The sequence below is a fragment of the Callorhinus ursinus genome, unplaced genomic scaffold (genome assembly GCF_003265705.2).
Source record: "Callorhinus ursinus isolate GAN/ISIS: 27379988/994484 unplaced genomic scaffold, GSC_fseal_2.0 scaffold9, whole genome shotgun sequence".
In the NCBI taxonomy this organism is placed as follows: Eukaryota; Metazoa; Chordata; class Mammalia; order Carnivora; family Otariidae; genus Callorhinus; species Callorhinus ursinus.
The window spans coordinates 37,181,729-37,199,263 of record NW_027397071.1 but is presented as its reverse complement, the minus strand read 5'-3'; the positions used below and the strand labels follow the sequence as shown (position 1 = coordinate 37,199,263).

General features: G+C 35.4%; 1 protein-coding gene across 4 annotated transcripts in view; it reads right to left on the bottom strand.

Moving 5' to 3' along the window:
- Positions 1-17,535, bottom strand: part of USP33 (ubiquitin specific peptidase 33) — a 59,449-nt gene that overhangs the window by 6,854 nt on the left and 35,060 nt on the right. For 3 of the 4 annotated variants that reach the window (XM_025871978.2, XM_025871977.2, XM_025871975.2), the window contains exons 11-21: positions 16,840-16,980; positions 15,446-15,561; positions 14,194-14,366; positions 13,997-14,091; positions 13,325-13,358; positions 10,930-10,975; positions 10,311-10,491; positions 9,528-9,654; positions 8,695-8,864; positions 7,074-7,155; positions 6,228-6,336 (exon numbers count right to left, since the gene is read on the bottom strand). In XM_025871978.2, the coding sequence (XP_025727763.1) occupies positions 6,228-6,336; positions 7,074-7,155; positions 8,695-8,864; positions 9,528-9,654; positions 10,311-10,491; positions 10,930-10,975; positions 13,325-13,358; positions 13,997-14,091; positions 14,194-14,366; positions 15,446-15,561; positions 16,840-16,980 (1,274 nt within the window). The remainder of the gene's footprint in view (positions 1-6,227; positions 6,337-7,073; positions 7,156-8,694; positions 8,865-9,527; positions 9,655-10,310; positions 10,492-10,929; positions 10,976-13,324; positions 13,359-13,996; positions 14,092-14,193; positions 14,367-15,445; positions 15,562-16,839; positions 16,981-17,535) is intronic. The other variant, XM_025871976.2, reaches the window with a different exon arrangement.

Sequence of the window (17,535 nt, the reverse complement as noted above, 5' to 3'; positions counted from 1 at the left end):
CCAAATAAATAAAATCTTAAAAAAAAAAAAGAGTCGCATGTTCTACCAACTGAGCCAGACAGGCGCCCCCTGTGTACAGGTTTTTGTGAACAGAAGTTTTCATTTCTCTGGAGTAAATACTCAGGGGTGACATTGCTGAGTCATGTGCTCAGTGTTTATTTAACCTACAAGAAACTGCCAAACTGTCATTTGGCATGTAACATTTTGCATTCCCACCAGCATATGACAATTCCAGTTGCTCCACATTCTTGCTAGCACTTGGTATTATCCACTTATTTTACCCATTCTAAAAATCGTGTGATTTTCATGATTTTTAAGTTGCATTTTCCTAATGGCTGCTGATAGTGTACCTTTTCATGTGTTTACTAGTCATACCTTCTTAGAAATAATATCTATTAAAAAAAATTTTTTTTTTTTTTAAGAGAGAGGAGGACGCAAGAAGGAGAGGGAAAGAGAATTTTAAGCAGGCTCCACTCCATACTCAGCACAGAGCCTGACAAGGGCCTCGATCTCACAACCCTGAGATCATGACCTAAGCCGAAATCAAGAGTCGGATGCTTAACCAACTGAGCCACCCAGGCGCCCCTATTTTCCTTGTTTTTAAACTGAAACATTTGTCTTGAGTTGTATGAATCCTTTATATAGTTTGGATATAGTCTTTTGATGACGTGTGATTTACAAATACCTAGAACTTACACTGGATTTGGTTCTAGCTTCCTAACCTACAACGTTTCTCCCAGTAACACCATTCTCGGTCTTTTTTCCTTTCACTATTCTTGGTCCTACTGAATGTCTAATTCACTGAGATAATATTCCACATTACTTCTGACTATGGAACTTATTTTACACAAAATAAATGAAGAAATAGGCTCACATCCCATGGGAGTCACTGACCTTATCATGTGGCATCACCTAAAAGCTGCTGGCCTATTGAAGACTCAGTTTTTGCATACGGGTGACAAAACTTTATGGGGTTGGTACTATCCTCTATGCTGTGGTAAATGATCTAAACCAGAAACCAATATATAGTGTTGTTTCTCCCATAACCAGAATACATGAGGCTAGGTACTAGATAAATAAAGTAGGAGGATGTATCCACTAGCACCTAATGACATATTCACGAAAGCTTTGCTTCTCATCTCCACAACTTTGGCCTCTACTAGTTTGGAGGTACTCGATTCTAAAGGGAAACAACAATGGTTTTACTGGACTGAAAGTTGAAATACTCCTCTGGTTATATATGGTTCCTCATGTCACTGAACCAAAAGGCAGAGTGGGTTACAGTACTGGCTATATAAAGGGTGAAATAAAATGACCACTACACAACAAGAGCAAGGAGGATTATAGCTGAAAACCAGATTAAACCCACTGTATTCATTTCAGAGGGCTGCTGTAACAAATTACCACAAACTTGGTGCCTGAAAACAGCTATTTCATCTCCCAAAGTTCTGGAGAAAAGAAGCCCAAAATCAAGGTACTGGCAGGAACATACTTTAGGGTAGTTAATTAGGGGAAATTCTGTTTCTTGCCTCTTCAAGCTTCTACTTTGTGGCTGTATATTCTAATCTCTGCCTCCTGTCTTCATATGGCTTTTACCTTTTCTGTGTATCTCTTCTGTATGTCTCTTTATAAGGACATTTATCACTGAATTTAGGGTCCATGCAGATAATCCAGGATGACCTCATCTCAAGATCCTTAAATTATTTACATATGCAAAGACCCTTTTTCAAGTAAGGTCACATTCACAGTTTAGGTCAATTCACATAGATTAGGACATGGAGATACCTTTTTTGGGGACCACCATTCAACCCACTGCAAGCACCATTCAGTATTTCCATACCCAGAGGTTAAAAGCTAATAGACAACTAGAGAAATCTAAACCAGGCAAGATTACAAAGACCTCAGATTCTTCTGAAACGATGGTCTGGGTTACTTTACCAGGTAAACACGACCACAACCAACTGAAGTGCCGATTAAGAAAACAGGGAATATGGAACGGGTAAGTGATCAGCTGTAGACATACATTTCTTCCTTACCGCATATATGTATCTCTAAACATTTACCAAATCTGTAAAAAATTATCAATTTACTTTTCAAGTTTTTTTTAAAGATCTTATTTATTTGAGAGAGAAAGCACGCACGTGCGCACAAGCGAGCACAGAGGAGGGAGGGCAAGGAAGAAGCAGGCTCCCCACAGAGCAGGGAGCCCGAGGAGGCGGGGCTAGATCCCAGGACCCTGAGAGATCATGACCTGAGCCAAAGGCAGATGCTTAACTGACCGAGCCACCCAGGCGCCCCAATATTCTTTAAATTACAGTATAAAAGAGAGACTGTGACTGAACTGACTGAACTAAAGATGAATGACTAACATCCAAAAGTGGATATAGTGACTCATAGAACTTTGGGTCTCCCAAGTTTAGGAAAAGGTAAGTGCAGCATGTATTAGTACATGAGCTAGTTGCGAGGTGTTAAATAGAAACATGATGCTGTTGCTACTGCTGTTGCTTACATGTATGAATGTGTATGAATGCTGAGCTGACAAGAGGCAGACTTTACTGTACGGCCCATAACGCATCATTTCCATTCATTCTTAGACTCTTCTGTGAAGAGGAGAAGCCTACATTTTCCAGGATCCCATGCCAGTAGTATTCCAGGTTAGACACTATCAATGGTATATGCTATATATGGAAATCAGGAAAAGAAATTTTTTCTCCCCTCTGGTGGGAGCTGTGACTGAGGCATCCACAGATGGCATAAATAGGATTTTGTCACCACTTCCAAGAATCCTTCACTTGGTATCATAGGCTAACCTCTTTAACAGCAGCATCTTGCATCTTATGAGCACCCTCAGAATAACCCACCAGGATCCTGAGATTAGCAGCTTATCAGGCTTATTAGATTTCTGAGCATTCGCCTGAGATTTACCAGTGGCAAGCAGTAGAGATAATTCCCAGAGTTTTTGCACAATTTTTAATTTTTTAACTTTGAAACAATCTCAAACTTACAGGAAAACTCCAATGTAACACAAATTTTCTTTCCTCAGACCACTGGCAGTAAGTTGCTAAACATGTTCCTTTCCTCCAAACATGATGCATATTTCATATGTACAAGGACATTTTCCTACACAACTAACACAAATAACAAAAATCTGGAAATAAACATTGATATGAATCAGCCATTTCTCCAAGGAAGGCTGGTACCTTTTAGTGGAGAAAGATGTCAAGAAGCCAAAACCTGATGAGAGCTAGGTATGTTTAATCCTACTGAAATTATCATTGCTCCCAGCCCCTTTTAATAACAAAGTTAGGGAATTAACATATGTACATCATTTGTTTCTATATATGTATACGCACACACATTTGTACCTATGTATGTATGTATGTATGACCATGAGTTCACAAAGGTACCTACAAGTCCAACCTAATACTAATAGCACAATCCATTTCAGTTTTCTCCCTCACCACATTTGTAACTCTCTTATTTGACAATGAGAAATCTGGCTCTCATTGTACTTATTATTTAATAAATTCTATATATGGAACCAATCCCTAAGTCTATCACCCAACATCCCGTAATCCCCAGCCAACATGGGTATCCATTCTCATCTTGCCTGGGCTTCAACACCCTTGACTGGGTGCACACCACATAAGAAGCTTTCCTTAACCTGTATAGGCTCTGAAACCCTTCAATACCCCCATTCCTACCTCCAGCATGGCAGCCTACCCTACTCCCAGATTTCCTGAGTCAGCAGTGGTCTTCTTGACCTTCACTGCCCAGTCCTTTCAGTAGTCGTTTAAGTCTTTCTTTGCCTATATTCTTATTATACTCAAAATACTTAGAATGGCTCCTTTCCCCAAGCCCTAACGGATATAGTCATTAGCCATTTATTTAAGCATTCATGGAATGAACTATTTTAAATATTCAACAAAAATTTGCCTCCTTAGGTTTAGGAAACAAATGAGGCCCAAGCACAATAAACAAATCGATACCTATACTATCTTCCTGTTTAAAATTCCACTGTACTGGTAACTGTGAAAACTGCAGATATAGTTTACACTTCCTTAAAATTTCTTCACTTTAGGCAACAGCACACACAAACAAATCCTAAATCCATGAAAAGAAGCAGGTGTATGTGTGTATGTGTAAACGTGTGCTGGGCAGCCGTAACATGAAACATACTGTTCATCTGTCTATTTAACAACTTCCCCTTTTACTGAATCTCAATTTTCTCTTAAAAAGTTACCATCCCTCCACCAATACAGTCTTAGTAGGGTTTTTGTTTTTTTTTTAAAGATTTTATTTATCCATTCACCAGAGAGAGACACAGCAAGAGATTCGGGAACACAACAGAGGGAGTGGGACAGGCAGAAGCAGGCTTCCCACTGAGCAGGGAGCCCGATGCAGGGCTCGATCCCAGGACTCTGGGATCATGACTTGAGCAGAAGGCATACGCTTAACATCTGAGCCACCCAGGTGCCCTCAGTCTTAGTAGGATTATCAATGCATATGCCTCTAAGGTGACCCAAATTCTAGGATTCCCTACTGGGGATTTGGGTCATAATATACAGTTGGAGCTATGCTACTGACAATAGCACTTTGAAAAGACTTACTTCTTGCTACCTACATAATTAGAACTGTACTAGTTCTTGTCCATAAAACCTGGTTGTTTAACAGAGTACATAAAATAGGGGCACCTGGGTGGCTCAGTCGTTAAGCGTCTGCCTTCGGCTCAGGTCATGATCCCAGGGTCCTGGGATCGAGCCCCGCATCAGGCTCCCTGCTCGGCGGGGAGTCGGCTTCTCCCTCTCCCACTCCCCCTGCTTGTGTTCCCTCTCTTGCTCTCTCTCTCTGTCAAATAAATAAATAAAATCTTTAAAAAAAAAAAAAACAGTGTACATAAAATAATAACCTAGGGATGCCTGGGTGGCTCAGTTGGTTAAGCGTCTGCCTTCAGCTCAGGTCATGATCCCAGGGTCTCCATCTGCCTGCTGCTTCCCCTGCTTGTGCTCTCTCTCTGACAAATAAATAAAATCTTTGAAAAATAATAATGATAATAATAATAACCTAGACTGGTAATATGCTATAATTAACCAGTAATACTATGACTGTTTCTCCTCTTTAATTACTTATTTTATTACTTTTGAATGACTTCATTTTGCCTCTCTGAATTAGTGCATGTTAAATGTTTCTTTTTTCTCAACCACTGTGATGTTTTAAAACTTCAGAGCCTAAGACCCTCAAATAGTTCTGAGCCCACAGAAAGAACCTGAATTTGCATATGGATGGGTCATTCAGTCAACATATACACATTTAAATGATTCTGAGTAGAGTTGGCACACAATGTTACATTTTAGCTTCAGGTAGAGGACAGTGATTCCGTAAGTTTATACATTATACTGTGTTCACCACAAGTCTAGCTGCCATCTGTCTTAATCCATCGCTATTACAGTATCATTGACTATATTCCTTATACTGTGCCTTTTATTCCTGTGACTTATTCATTCCATAACCAGAGCCTGTATCTCCTACTCCCCCACATTTAGATGGTTTTTAATTTACTTGCATGTTGATCTTTTTCAAAAAGTAGATAATCTGATGTATTTTAAAACTGCCAAAGACTAATTCCACTGTACTGGTAACTGTGAAAACTGCAGATATAGTTTACACTTCCTTAAAAAGATCAAACAGATTATTTCTAAAAAACAAAAACAAAACACCCAAAAACAAGCAAACAAATAAGAAAAACCTAGTTGTTTAGCTCTTCCTATTGATTATGTGACCACTTTCGGATTGTTGCTTGCAATCAAGGAATGCTTCATAATATACTCATTTTGAAGGGTATATTTGTAAGTATAGACAGTCCCACAAAACAATACTATATTTCACAAAAAGATGGAAGTAGAGAATGCAGTCTGGGTATATGCTTTCAGAAAAACACTAACTAAAGAAAACCTATAATCTGCCATTTCAGTAGATTACTTGCAAATGCCAATCCGTAAAACAAAATTTATTACCAACCATGAAAATAAAACCCCACAAAAGAACTTAACTCACTAGAATTTTAGTGACCTGTCTCTCACTGTTATACACCCAGAACACTTAAAATCTATTACAACTCTTTCATCTAATCATTTCATTAATATAATATAGTTAACATAATAATAGTTCTACTAATTGTCTGTTCTTTATCCTAGATCACATTTACAATTCAAAAAGCAACACTTTACCCGAATAAAAATTTCCAATTCAGTTTTTCTTCTTTTTTCAATTTTCTCCACCTCAATTTGGCAAGTGTGACAAATGTACAGATGGTTGACAGCTGGTCCTCCTCCATACCTAAAGCATGAAGAATTTAATCATTATGATAATGCTGAAGAAAGTGGATGCTCTAGGAAATTTGTCTCCAACTTTGAGTCAATGGCTAAATCTCTAGTAAAGAATAAATCCCCACAGAAAAATTCTCAATCATAATTAAACTAATGTAAAAATCATATGATTATAACAACTTGATTTTGTTTATCAGGGTCAACGACTCAAATTTATTGACTAACCCGCTTTATATTTCAACTTTCCCTTACGGCTATTTCTGCTACCAAATATGTTAGTGGCAACAACACAAAGTAAAAGAAGTGGCTTTCAAAAATTACAATACAACATAAATCATAGTTCAGTGCAGCCATAGTCTTAATCAAGTTTTAATCAGAAGGAGGCTTTTGCTGGCCTCTCAAGAATTTTTTCAGTATTTAACTAAGAAAACATAGTAAGGAAATTATATATGAAATGTTTTAAAATAAAATTTAAAACTCTAAAATTTCAGAGTTAAATATCACCTATGCTTTTACAGAGACAGACAATTAGAACATAAAAATTAGGATTATATTATCTAGATTATGGCCACATTAACTACAAAGTCTTCCTATTCAAACTTCAGAATGAATAATGATGGAAAACAGGATTTTCTACATAAGCAACATAAAGCACAAGGAGCATATGTGAAATAATACAATTCCCTTTTAACAAGTTTCACCAACTGATTTTCACAATACCATATTGTCTGATTTTAAAAAACAAACCTGCTATATAGGTTATCCCAAATGTTCTGAGGCAGCATCAAAACCAGGTCTTCAATGTAACCAGCTTTTCGTGGAGGAACACCTAAAAAAGTTCAGATGGGTGTGTCTCATTCTTAAATTCCTTTATACAACTTTCAAAGGTAAAACGCATTTCTAAACTGATTAATCACTGGCATTTTTAAATCATTTTTCTTAAAAATTAATAAGCATTTCTGGTGATTATGTTCCTAAAAATGAACATATTTCTTGAAGTACAGAAAAATCAGCTAACCAAGATCTTCAAGTAACTTATGTAAATCTTTACTAAACCTTTACTATGTACTGGGAGAAATCAAAGAAAAATAGGAGACAAATCTTTCCTTCATAGAGCTTGAGCTAGCAAAAGAACTGAGGCATTTATATACCTAACTATAATAAAAGGCAGTCACAAATAAATACCATTAAAAGTTTATGGGGAGATTCTGAACTGGAAGAGCATTATGTTAGTAGTTCAAGTGGGGAAATAATAAGAGATAAATTCACATACAGAAACTTTCAAGGTTTAGGTTTCTATATCCACTACAGGATATTCCTACTATCTCTTGTGGTTTCACTACAAAAATAGTCAATTAACAAGAATATTGAGTCTTGGGCGCCTGGGTGGCTCAGTCGTTAAGCGTCTGCCTTCAGCTCAGGTCATGATCCCAGGGTCCTGGGATTAAGCCCCACATCGGGCTCCCTGCTCAGTGGGAAGCCTGCTTCTCCCTCTGCCTCTCCCGCTGCTTGTGCTCCTGCTCTCACTATCTCTGTCTCTGTCAAAAAAATAAATAAAATCTTAAAAAAAAAAAAAAAAGAATATTGAGTCTTCAACCATGAAATTTAATCAAGGTGTCACGCTAAGGTGTTATTTTTCATGGGTACAAACACAAACATAGCCGATCACAAAGGCTTAAGTTATATGTAGCAAATACGTATATGAAGCTTTTTTGTTAAATTTCAAATACATTTTCATACTTAGGAAAAGAACCACCTATTAATTTAGACAAAAGGGATAAGAATCATGGACACAGCTGGCAGCTGAATGCTTTTCGGCCGAGAAAAACAATGTGTAATAGAAGTGCTCACTGTACCATAACTGGCTGTGTATATCTCTGCCTCTACTATGAAATTAGAGTTTAGAGGACAGAAATAGTATCTTTGGTATTCTCAGGGTCTAGCACAGGTACTCAATAAGTATCTCTTCAATGAAGAGGCTACAGATGGCCTATAAATCAAAGAAAAAGCCAATTTCTGGAACTAGAAAATTAAATACATTTAAGTTAGACTGAAGATGAAGAAATGAGAAATAAATGGAAGAGGAAAACTCTTGATTCTTCCTAATTTATAAATTATTTTTTTTAAAGATTTTATTTATTTGAGAGAGAGAATGAGAGAGAGAGAACATGAGAGGGGGGAGGGCCAGAGGGAGAAGCAGACTCCCTGCCGAGCAGGGAGCCCGATGTGGGACTCGATCCCAGGACTCCAGGATCATGACCAGAGCCGAAGGCAGTCGCTTAACCAACTGAGTCACCCAGGCACCCCTAATTTGTAAATTATTTAACAGCAAACCCCTACCACTACTTTTCATTACAAAATTTCTTACCTCCATGAATACAGAGAAAATCATTATTTGAAATAGGGCCAGGCTCAGCAAAGGTCTTAAATTTATTTAGCCACTGTCGAGAAATATAAAATTGAAGGAGACTCGGCTCCATTATGTTCAATAAATTTGAAATCCTTCGTCTCTCTTTTTGTGCCTCTTCACTGCTTTTCCTGTTAACAACAACGATTCATTAAACTTAATATGCATTTTACTCCATCAGACTCGTAAATGGATTTTTCCTCTTCCTTATTAGACTGAGCACACACAGTAATACTATGACTCTTATTAGGCTTGGGACTTATTCAAGAGCAATATACTCTGTATCACCCCCCCCAACTACATTATATACCCCTAAAGGGAAACACTGTATCATAACTACTGATGATCCACCTAACTACTGGCACACAGTAGGCATTCAAATGTTTGTTAATAAGATCTAAATAATGTTTTCTTCTTTCAGTAGCTAGTATTTAACCTTTTACAAGATACTGAAAAATACCAAAGATCCATTTTTACAGTAATACCTCCTTTATTAGCTATTTTAGGAGAAAATTTGGTACTTAATTCCTACCATCAGTGCCTAATTTATCAAAACTAATCTTTCTAAAACAAAATCTATTCCTCTGCCCTTCAACTAAATGATTTAACATTTTCCTAAGAAAAGATCATTCTGCATGAAACCTTTTACTTTACTCACAAAATGAAATAAAAATAAAACAACTTTTAATCTTTACTCAGTAATACATTTTGAAAGTCTTAGAAGTTATAAACCCAAAGTGAGATGTTCTTCCATATTTGTCAAAATAGCCTATCCATGAGAATTACTTCCTTACCTGTAGAAAAGAACATAAGCTTCTGCATTTTGTACAGTAGATTCTGAAACTTCAGTGACACTCTGATCATCAAATTCATACCAGAGATTATTTAAATTGTTTCGGCAGTAGGCAATATAGTGTCCACCTGAATTTGAAGAGAAAAAATTTAAATAATTTCAATAATACAAAATTAACATAAGAATCAAAGTACTTTTTTAAAAAAGATTTTATTTATCTGAGAGAAACAGAGAGAGAGAAAGACAGAGAGCACAAGCAGGGTGAGGGGAAGAGGGAGAAAGACAAGCAGACTCCCCGCTGAGTGGGGAGCCCAACTCAGGGGCTCAATTCCAGGACCCTGAGATCATGACCGCAGTCAGAAGCCTAACCAACTGAGCCACCCAGGTGCCCCAAGAATTAAAGTACTTTTTGAATCCTTAGTTCTTAGCAGAGACTGAGATATGCAAGAACTATACTCATATTTTTTTCCAGTATATATCCTCACCACCACCACTTGAAATGAAAATAAGGACAAAAATATAATCTTTAAAAAAAGTGTAAAAATGATGTTAACGTCCTTATTAAATTTTATACAAAATATAATTTCCAGTATTTCAAACTTCATAGCAAAATTATTCAATTTCCTAAAATTTTCTGCCATGTTTTTGACAACCAAAATAAAATTAAAATTAAAAATATATCTATTTTTACATTTTTCTTTTATTTACTCAAGTCTTATTTAAGAGATCAATTTAGATGGTTACTTTTTTTTTATCTAGACATATGTCAAACCTATATACTTACTACTTGCAGTTCCATGATGACAAATGACTGACAGAAGATCATAGGTAACAATCTGAACTGGACTATCTTTAGCAAGAAATGGCTGAAGATCCAGACCTTCCAGTGGAAATGAAACATGGGTACTGATTTTGGTGGAAAACATCAGTTCATGTCTGAATCTTTTAAGATGGATGCATAAAATCTAAAAGATAAAGATTATTCAAAATTCTATTGTTTTGTATGCTAGATAAAGGAATCTATTATATATAGATATTGAATTAAGTGTCAAGGTTAAACATTACCCTGCCATTATGATAACCTGATTCCAGAGATATTAAAATATAGAAATGGTGAAACCTGGTACTTCCTAATAAGTTCACAGCTACTAGCTTTTCTAATTTTATATTTTATAACCTTCAAGATCCTACAAGGTCTGATTAAACTATGGTCAACACAGTTTTACATATAAGGGCACTTATTTGCTATGTAACTCAGTATCTTAAAAATGGATAATCCTAATAGGGTATATAAACACAGCAACTGGTCAATAGAACCATTCCATTCTTCAACTATGCTACATGGTATTATGTTACAGTTTTATGTTCCTACAACATAAACTTAACTATAATAAAGCCCATACCTCAGGAAATTTTTGTACTTTACAAAACTTTACTCCATTCCTTAACCTGGGGAGGAACAAAAAAAAACAAATTTAAGTAAACCTGTTTCCCATATGAATCTACAAAAGCTTTAGTTCAGTTTTATTTTGTTTTTTTTTTTTTTTTAAGTACACTGCACACCCAGTGTGGAGCCCAACTTAGGACTTTGAACTCACGACCCTAAAATGAAGACCTGAGCTGAGATCAAGAGCCAAACATTCAACTGACTGAGCCATCCAGGCATCCCTAGTATTTTTAAATATATAGCAAAATCTTTTAGAAAACACAAGGACAAAAAATGCTCACTACTGAATTATATGCTACTAATTTAAAAATACATAATAATAATGAAACACTGGAGTCCCTTATGTAAAAAAAAAATATTTACAATATCAGTAATAAAAATTTAGGGAGTTGTTAATTCTCTGATGAAAGTTATCTTTTTAAACAAATGTGCTAGTGTTATGGCCTGGCTATGCCTTTATAACATCCAGATACCAAGTAAAACTGGGTAAAATAAAAAACCAATTTTATAGAATTGGTTGGTCAGGTCAATATATTTTAACTTTTTTTTTTTTAGTTTTTTGTTGTTATTGTTTTTTTTTATTTTTAAAGATTTTATTTATTTATTTGACAGAAAGAGAGAGCATAAGCGAGGGGAGCGGCAGGCAGAGGGAGAGGGAGAAGCAGGCTCCCCACCATGCAGGGAGCCCAATGTGGGCCTCAATCCCAGGATCCTGAGGATCATGACCTGAGCCGAAGGCAGATGATTAACTGACTAAGCCACCCAGGTGCCCCTTTGTTGCTGTTTTTAAGTAATCTCTACACCCAATATGGGGCTTGAACTCACAACCCCGAGATCAAGACTCACAAGCTCTACCAACTGAGTCAGGTGGGCACCCCTGTAACTTTTACTTTTTTTTTAAATATATATATATAACCTTTATTATTTTATTATTTTTAAATTGAGGCATAATTGACATGTAATACTGTATTAGTTTCAAGTGTACAATATAATGACTCAATATTTGTATACATTGCAAAATGATCACTACAATAATTTTAGGTAACAACCGTCATATATAGTCACAAAATTTTTTCTCTTTTCTTGTAATGAATGAAAACTTTTAAGATCTACCATCTTAGAAACTTTCAAATATGAAATACAGTATTATTAACTATAGTCACTATGGTGTACATTACATTTCCATGATTTAAATTATAACTGGAAATTTGTACCTTTTGACCTTCTTCACCCATTTTGCCCATTCCTCACTCCCACTTTGGCAATATAATCTTTATTCTTAAATGTGGAAACACATAACTTGAGTTCAAGGGTGGTTATTATTAATGATCAATATTAATGTATACTTGACAGATACCTACTTTGGATTTGGGGCAGATGCAAGGTTCTTTTCCATCTTCACTATTATCTTTTTCCTAGTTAATGTTTTCAAGGAAAGTTCCCCCTCCAGGCCACTCCCTCTTCAGCTATTAGCTACAGCTTCCAAGACAAACTAATAAATACTTTCCAATTCATTAGATTTTTCTTGTAGAAAGTACAAAGCAGCTTTTCATCCTTATTGGCCAAACAATACGCCATTTTTTTGTCATGAGAACCAACAGTCACAGATCACCATTTCCCTAGATTTATTGCTAAACAGCCAGATGTTTGTTATTATGAAGGTTCTAGTTATTAGGACACCATTATTCTTCTATTACAGAGATTCAGAAAAACTCTCCAGTTCACACAAATAGATCTGTCTTCAATTCTATTACTTTTCTTTTCTAACTTACCACCAAGAAGCCTTAAAAGTTTAAATTATTACAAGACATTTAAAAGGCAACTAGCAGATGTAAAGAAATACCGTACTTTTCTTAACTTTCTATTCTGCCATCATACAACAGGTAACATCAAAGTTGGTATAACGTTTCTGAATTTTCTACAGATTTGAAACTAAGTACCTTTATAGTCACTGACTTCCTGAATCTAGTCTGTTAACATGGTAAGTCAGAAGAGAACACTGTCTTATTTATGATGGCAAAACTTATATAATCAAACTGTATGTTACATATCCTAATATATCTTTTATACCATATTTAGAAAATGTTTTATGGAAAATTACACACTTATTTTATCTCAAAATATATATAAACTTCCACATCTTAGATAAGCCTATTAAATTTATCAAACTTTTACCTAAAATTTGTTTTACAGAACAACCTGTCTCTTTATTTTTCTAGGACAAAGTTTACTAGCCTTTATTTTTCTAAGTAAGGTGCAAAATTAGCCTCACATACCCAATTCAAATGAACAAGAAAAATACCATTTATAATACAAAACATGCGATTCAAAGCACTGTCAATGACACTTACTTTTTGCATTTTTCACAACTGTACATATTGTCACCTGGAAATAGAACATATCTGGTCATTCCTCTCAAAATAAAAGTAATTTATTTTCTTTTGGTTCTGCAATTCTTGGGCGTTTGCCACATGCTGATTTTGCACCACAGTAACACAAGGCTTACATTTTTTAGTCTCTGCTCAACAGTCAGCTCATGATATTTACCTTGCCTAAAATACCCTCAGCTCTCTCTCTTTTCAACCTTGAAGGCCTATCTCAAGTAACATCCTTTCCATTTATTCACTCAACGAACTTTACTGACTGCCTGTTACATATGCCAGCAAGGTGCCGAACACACAAAAACAGTGGAATATCTTAAATATTATGGAGGATCTCAGAGTACTCCATATATACAAGTCTTTTATATGGGTTGAATCTTCCCTTCGTTGAATCCCAGCACCTTTTTAAGACACCTCACCTACCATATTGTCTTATACTACAGAAATTTGTATAAATTATTTCAGGATATGATTTATGTTACTTATGTTACCATAGCAGATACTGGCAACTATGTTGATAGGGGCAAGTACTATTTAAGCCACCTTAAAACTTAGCTTTTTTATATACATTTTATATTTAGTCCCACTAGTATTTGAGATCACTCACAAATTAGCCAAGGTTGAAAACTGTTTCATATTTACCTTTTAGTTCATCTCTGGCGAAGAAGGCAGCAAGACAATCTTGCAAGGTTACTATTGGACCCCAAAACCAGCTAGGAACACATGAGACAACAAACCTGAAACATTATCGACAGAAAAAAAAAAAAGCAAGTGTTCTGCCAGTACAGCAGAAACAGCAGTTTTAACAATCAATTAATACAAAGAAAATACATACATACCTCTTCACATATTCCATGAAAAAAGCTATCCACCCTTGTGGAGCATATGCCTCGCCACATGATCCTGCTTTGACTATAGAAGTTGGGTGACTGGATGAATGCAGCTTAGCAAGGTCTTCCTTGCCGGGAATTGGCAAGGACAGATCTTGAAAGGTCTCGAGGGTTACAGACACCTAAAATTGTTCCGTGTTTAAAATGGAATGAAAATAATCCAACACAAACATAATTATAAGAACAAATCTTAGACTGCACAAAGCAATTTATAAGCAAAAATCGAAAAAAAAATCACTAACAGTAACAGCAATAGCAAAAATACTTGCTCTGAACCAGGTGCTGTTCTAAATTTAATCTTCACATAAACCTTATGAGGTAACTACTAACATGCCCATCAGTCGAGGACACTGTGGCACAGAGAAGTACATCCAGACACTATAGACTCAGTACCAAACTCTTAAGGACTACTATGGTATTTATTTTCGGAAATGACCTCTCATGATAGTTTTTAAATGTTTTTTTAAAAAAGAAGTAAAACCTGCCATGTAATTCTTAAATAGCTGAAAACATTTCAGGATGATTCCATTTAAATATCTGGTACCCAAATAGCCTACATTAAAATGATCCTATTGAAAGCCCTTGGATTTGACTTACAAATCTAACACAATAATTAAAAACTTATTTTTGAGGTTTTTTTGATAGAAGTCATTTTATATTCCTTAATTCTGAGATTTAGAGATATGATTTAAAAACTCATGATTTTAATTTATGCTCGTATCAATCTGACACTACCTTTATTATCTGAGCCCTAATCTTAACATAAGAAAATATTTATAAGCCACACCACCAAATGTAGAAGATACATTCACAGCCTTGTGCCTGTGAATAACAAGTTTCCCAGCATATTAATTTTGCCAGCCTTGGGAGAATATGCATGTGTTATCATTTACTGTTGCTGAGCAACACATCACCTTTAAATGTGACCAGAAATGAAAAACTGAGTTAATTCTTGCTTCTAATGCATTCCTGTCCAATGACAAGTCAAGACCCATCCTTTCAAAATGTTGCTATTACTTCCAAAAAACAAATTCTACTCCTAGAATCAATTTATACTGATGTAAACACAAGAAATGCATGTATAACCCTCAGCAGCAAGGAGAAAAAAATTAAACATTTCATTCCATTTGTCAGGTTTTTGTTTTGTTTTAAAGAGCATTTGACAGAAATTCCCTGTGCATTATAATTCCCTCATACTCACCCTGTCACAAGTCAGACACTGCACTGAACTAATAATTGTTCCATCAAATATGTCTGAAATAACACTTCGGTATTTCTTATGCTGTTTTTTTCTCTTTGGAGATGATGCAGATTGAGCTAGGATTGAAAAACAAGTGTAGAACATTTTTAAAAAAAATTAAGGTAGTTCCTTTAGCATTTTTCTCTGGAACCCTTAACAATAAAATTTACTATGCTAATGGAATTTTGTCCAAATACCATTCAAGAGAATTACTTAAAAAAAAAATCCCTAAGAGAAACCAAGATGAAATAGGGTGTTTGGTCTCCTCAGCTCGACTTCAATCAGAATAATTTTGCTTCTACTTATTTGTTTTTGCATCCAAGTAAGGCCTTATTTGAAAAAAGGATTCTATAACTAAGTTTTGAGAGTTTTTTAATATATTTTGGGCACAAGCCCTTTGTCAGCTATGTGATTTACAAGTATTTCCTCCCAATCTTATTTTTTCAATCTCCTAATAGGGTCTTTTGCCAAGAAAATTTTTAATTTTTTCTTTTATGGATATTGCTTTTGACATCTTTAAAAAACTTTTTGTCTAACACAAGGTCATGAAGACTTCCTCCTTCCTATGTTTTTTCCTAAGAGTTTTCGAAGTTTTACATTTTATAATACTGGAATTCTCATACATAGTCAAGTGGGAATGCAAAATTATACAGCTATTCTGGAAAACAATTTCATGTAACATTAAACATAAAACGAATGTGAAACTCAATAACCCCATTTCTGCGTATTTACTCTAGACAAACTTACATTCACACAGAAACCTGTACACAGATGTTTATAGCAGCATTATTCATAACCGCCAAAGACTGGAAACAATTCAAATGTTCCTCAGAGTGAATGAATAAACAGTAGTATAGTCATACAATGAAATACTACTCCGTAATAAAAAGGAACTATTCAGACATGCAACATGACTGTATCTCAGATGCATTACACTAAGTGAAATAAGCCTGTTTCAAAAGACTATGTACTATATGATTCCATTTATATGACATTCTGGAAAAGGCAAAGCAATAGTAATAGAGAACAGATCAAAAGGGCTACAGTTTGGGGAGGGGTAGGAGGATGATCTGATTACAAAAAGGTAATATAAGGGAATTCTTTGGGGGTGTTAAAACTCTTCCATATTCTGTTTGTGGTGGTGGTAACAAGAATCTATGCAATGTGCTAAAATTCAGAACTCTACACCAAAAGAGTGACTTCTACTCTATGTAAATTTGTGCCACACACACACAAAAATTTCAAATCATGGTTGTATAAAATTATGCTGTCAATTTTAAAGTATTGAATGATATTTCATAATTAACACTTTAAATTATCAAAGCAAAGGAATCCGAGTTAACTGAAACTTCTACCTTTTTTGTGTGTGGGTGCCAATCCTGGCCACAAATTGCCTGATTTAGGAGGGCTTGCTGATAAACGTGGATTAACACCTTCATTTGACGGGAGGATCTGTGATGTAGACAGGTCATTCAAATGGACATCAGTAATATATTCTGTAATATTTAAAATTTGTATTATTATCTCAAATAGTAAAATTATCCCACTTATCAAACAATATTAACTAATTTAATGGTTTCTTCACTTGAGATTTTGAACACAATTCACATTAATAAATGACAAGTGAAATATTTGATAGACAAGGTCCTCGCTAAGCAAAATAACAGTGATTTTCTGCCTAGGAATCCAAATAATGTTTGTAACACATTACTGCTGTAGGCAATTCAAGAAGGGAGCAGTGGAAACATAAAGCCAAAGAAGATTATATTTGTTCTCATTTAGTATTTTTTAATATTTGTGATAGTTTTTTTTTTAAGATTTTATTTATTTGACACAGAGAGAGCGACAGCGAGAGAGGGAACACAAGCAGGGGGAGTGGGAGAGGGAGAAGCAGGCTTCCTGCGTAGCAGGGAGCCCGATGCGGGGCTTGATCCCAGGACCCTGGAATCATGACCTGAGCTGAAGGCAGACGCTTAACGACTGAGCCACCCAGGCGCCCCAAATATTTGTGATAGTTTTTAAAAAACTTTAAAACCATGTAGGAGAAAAAA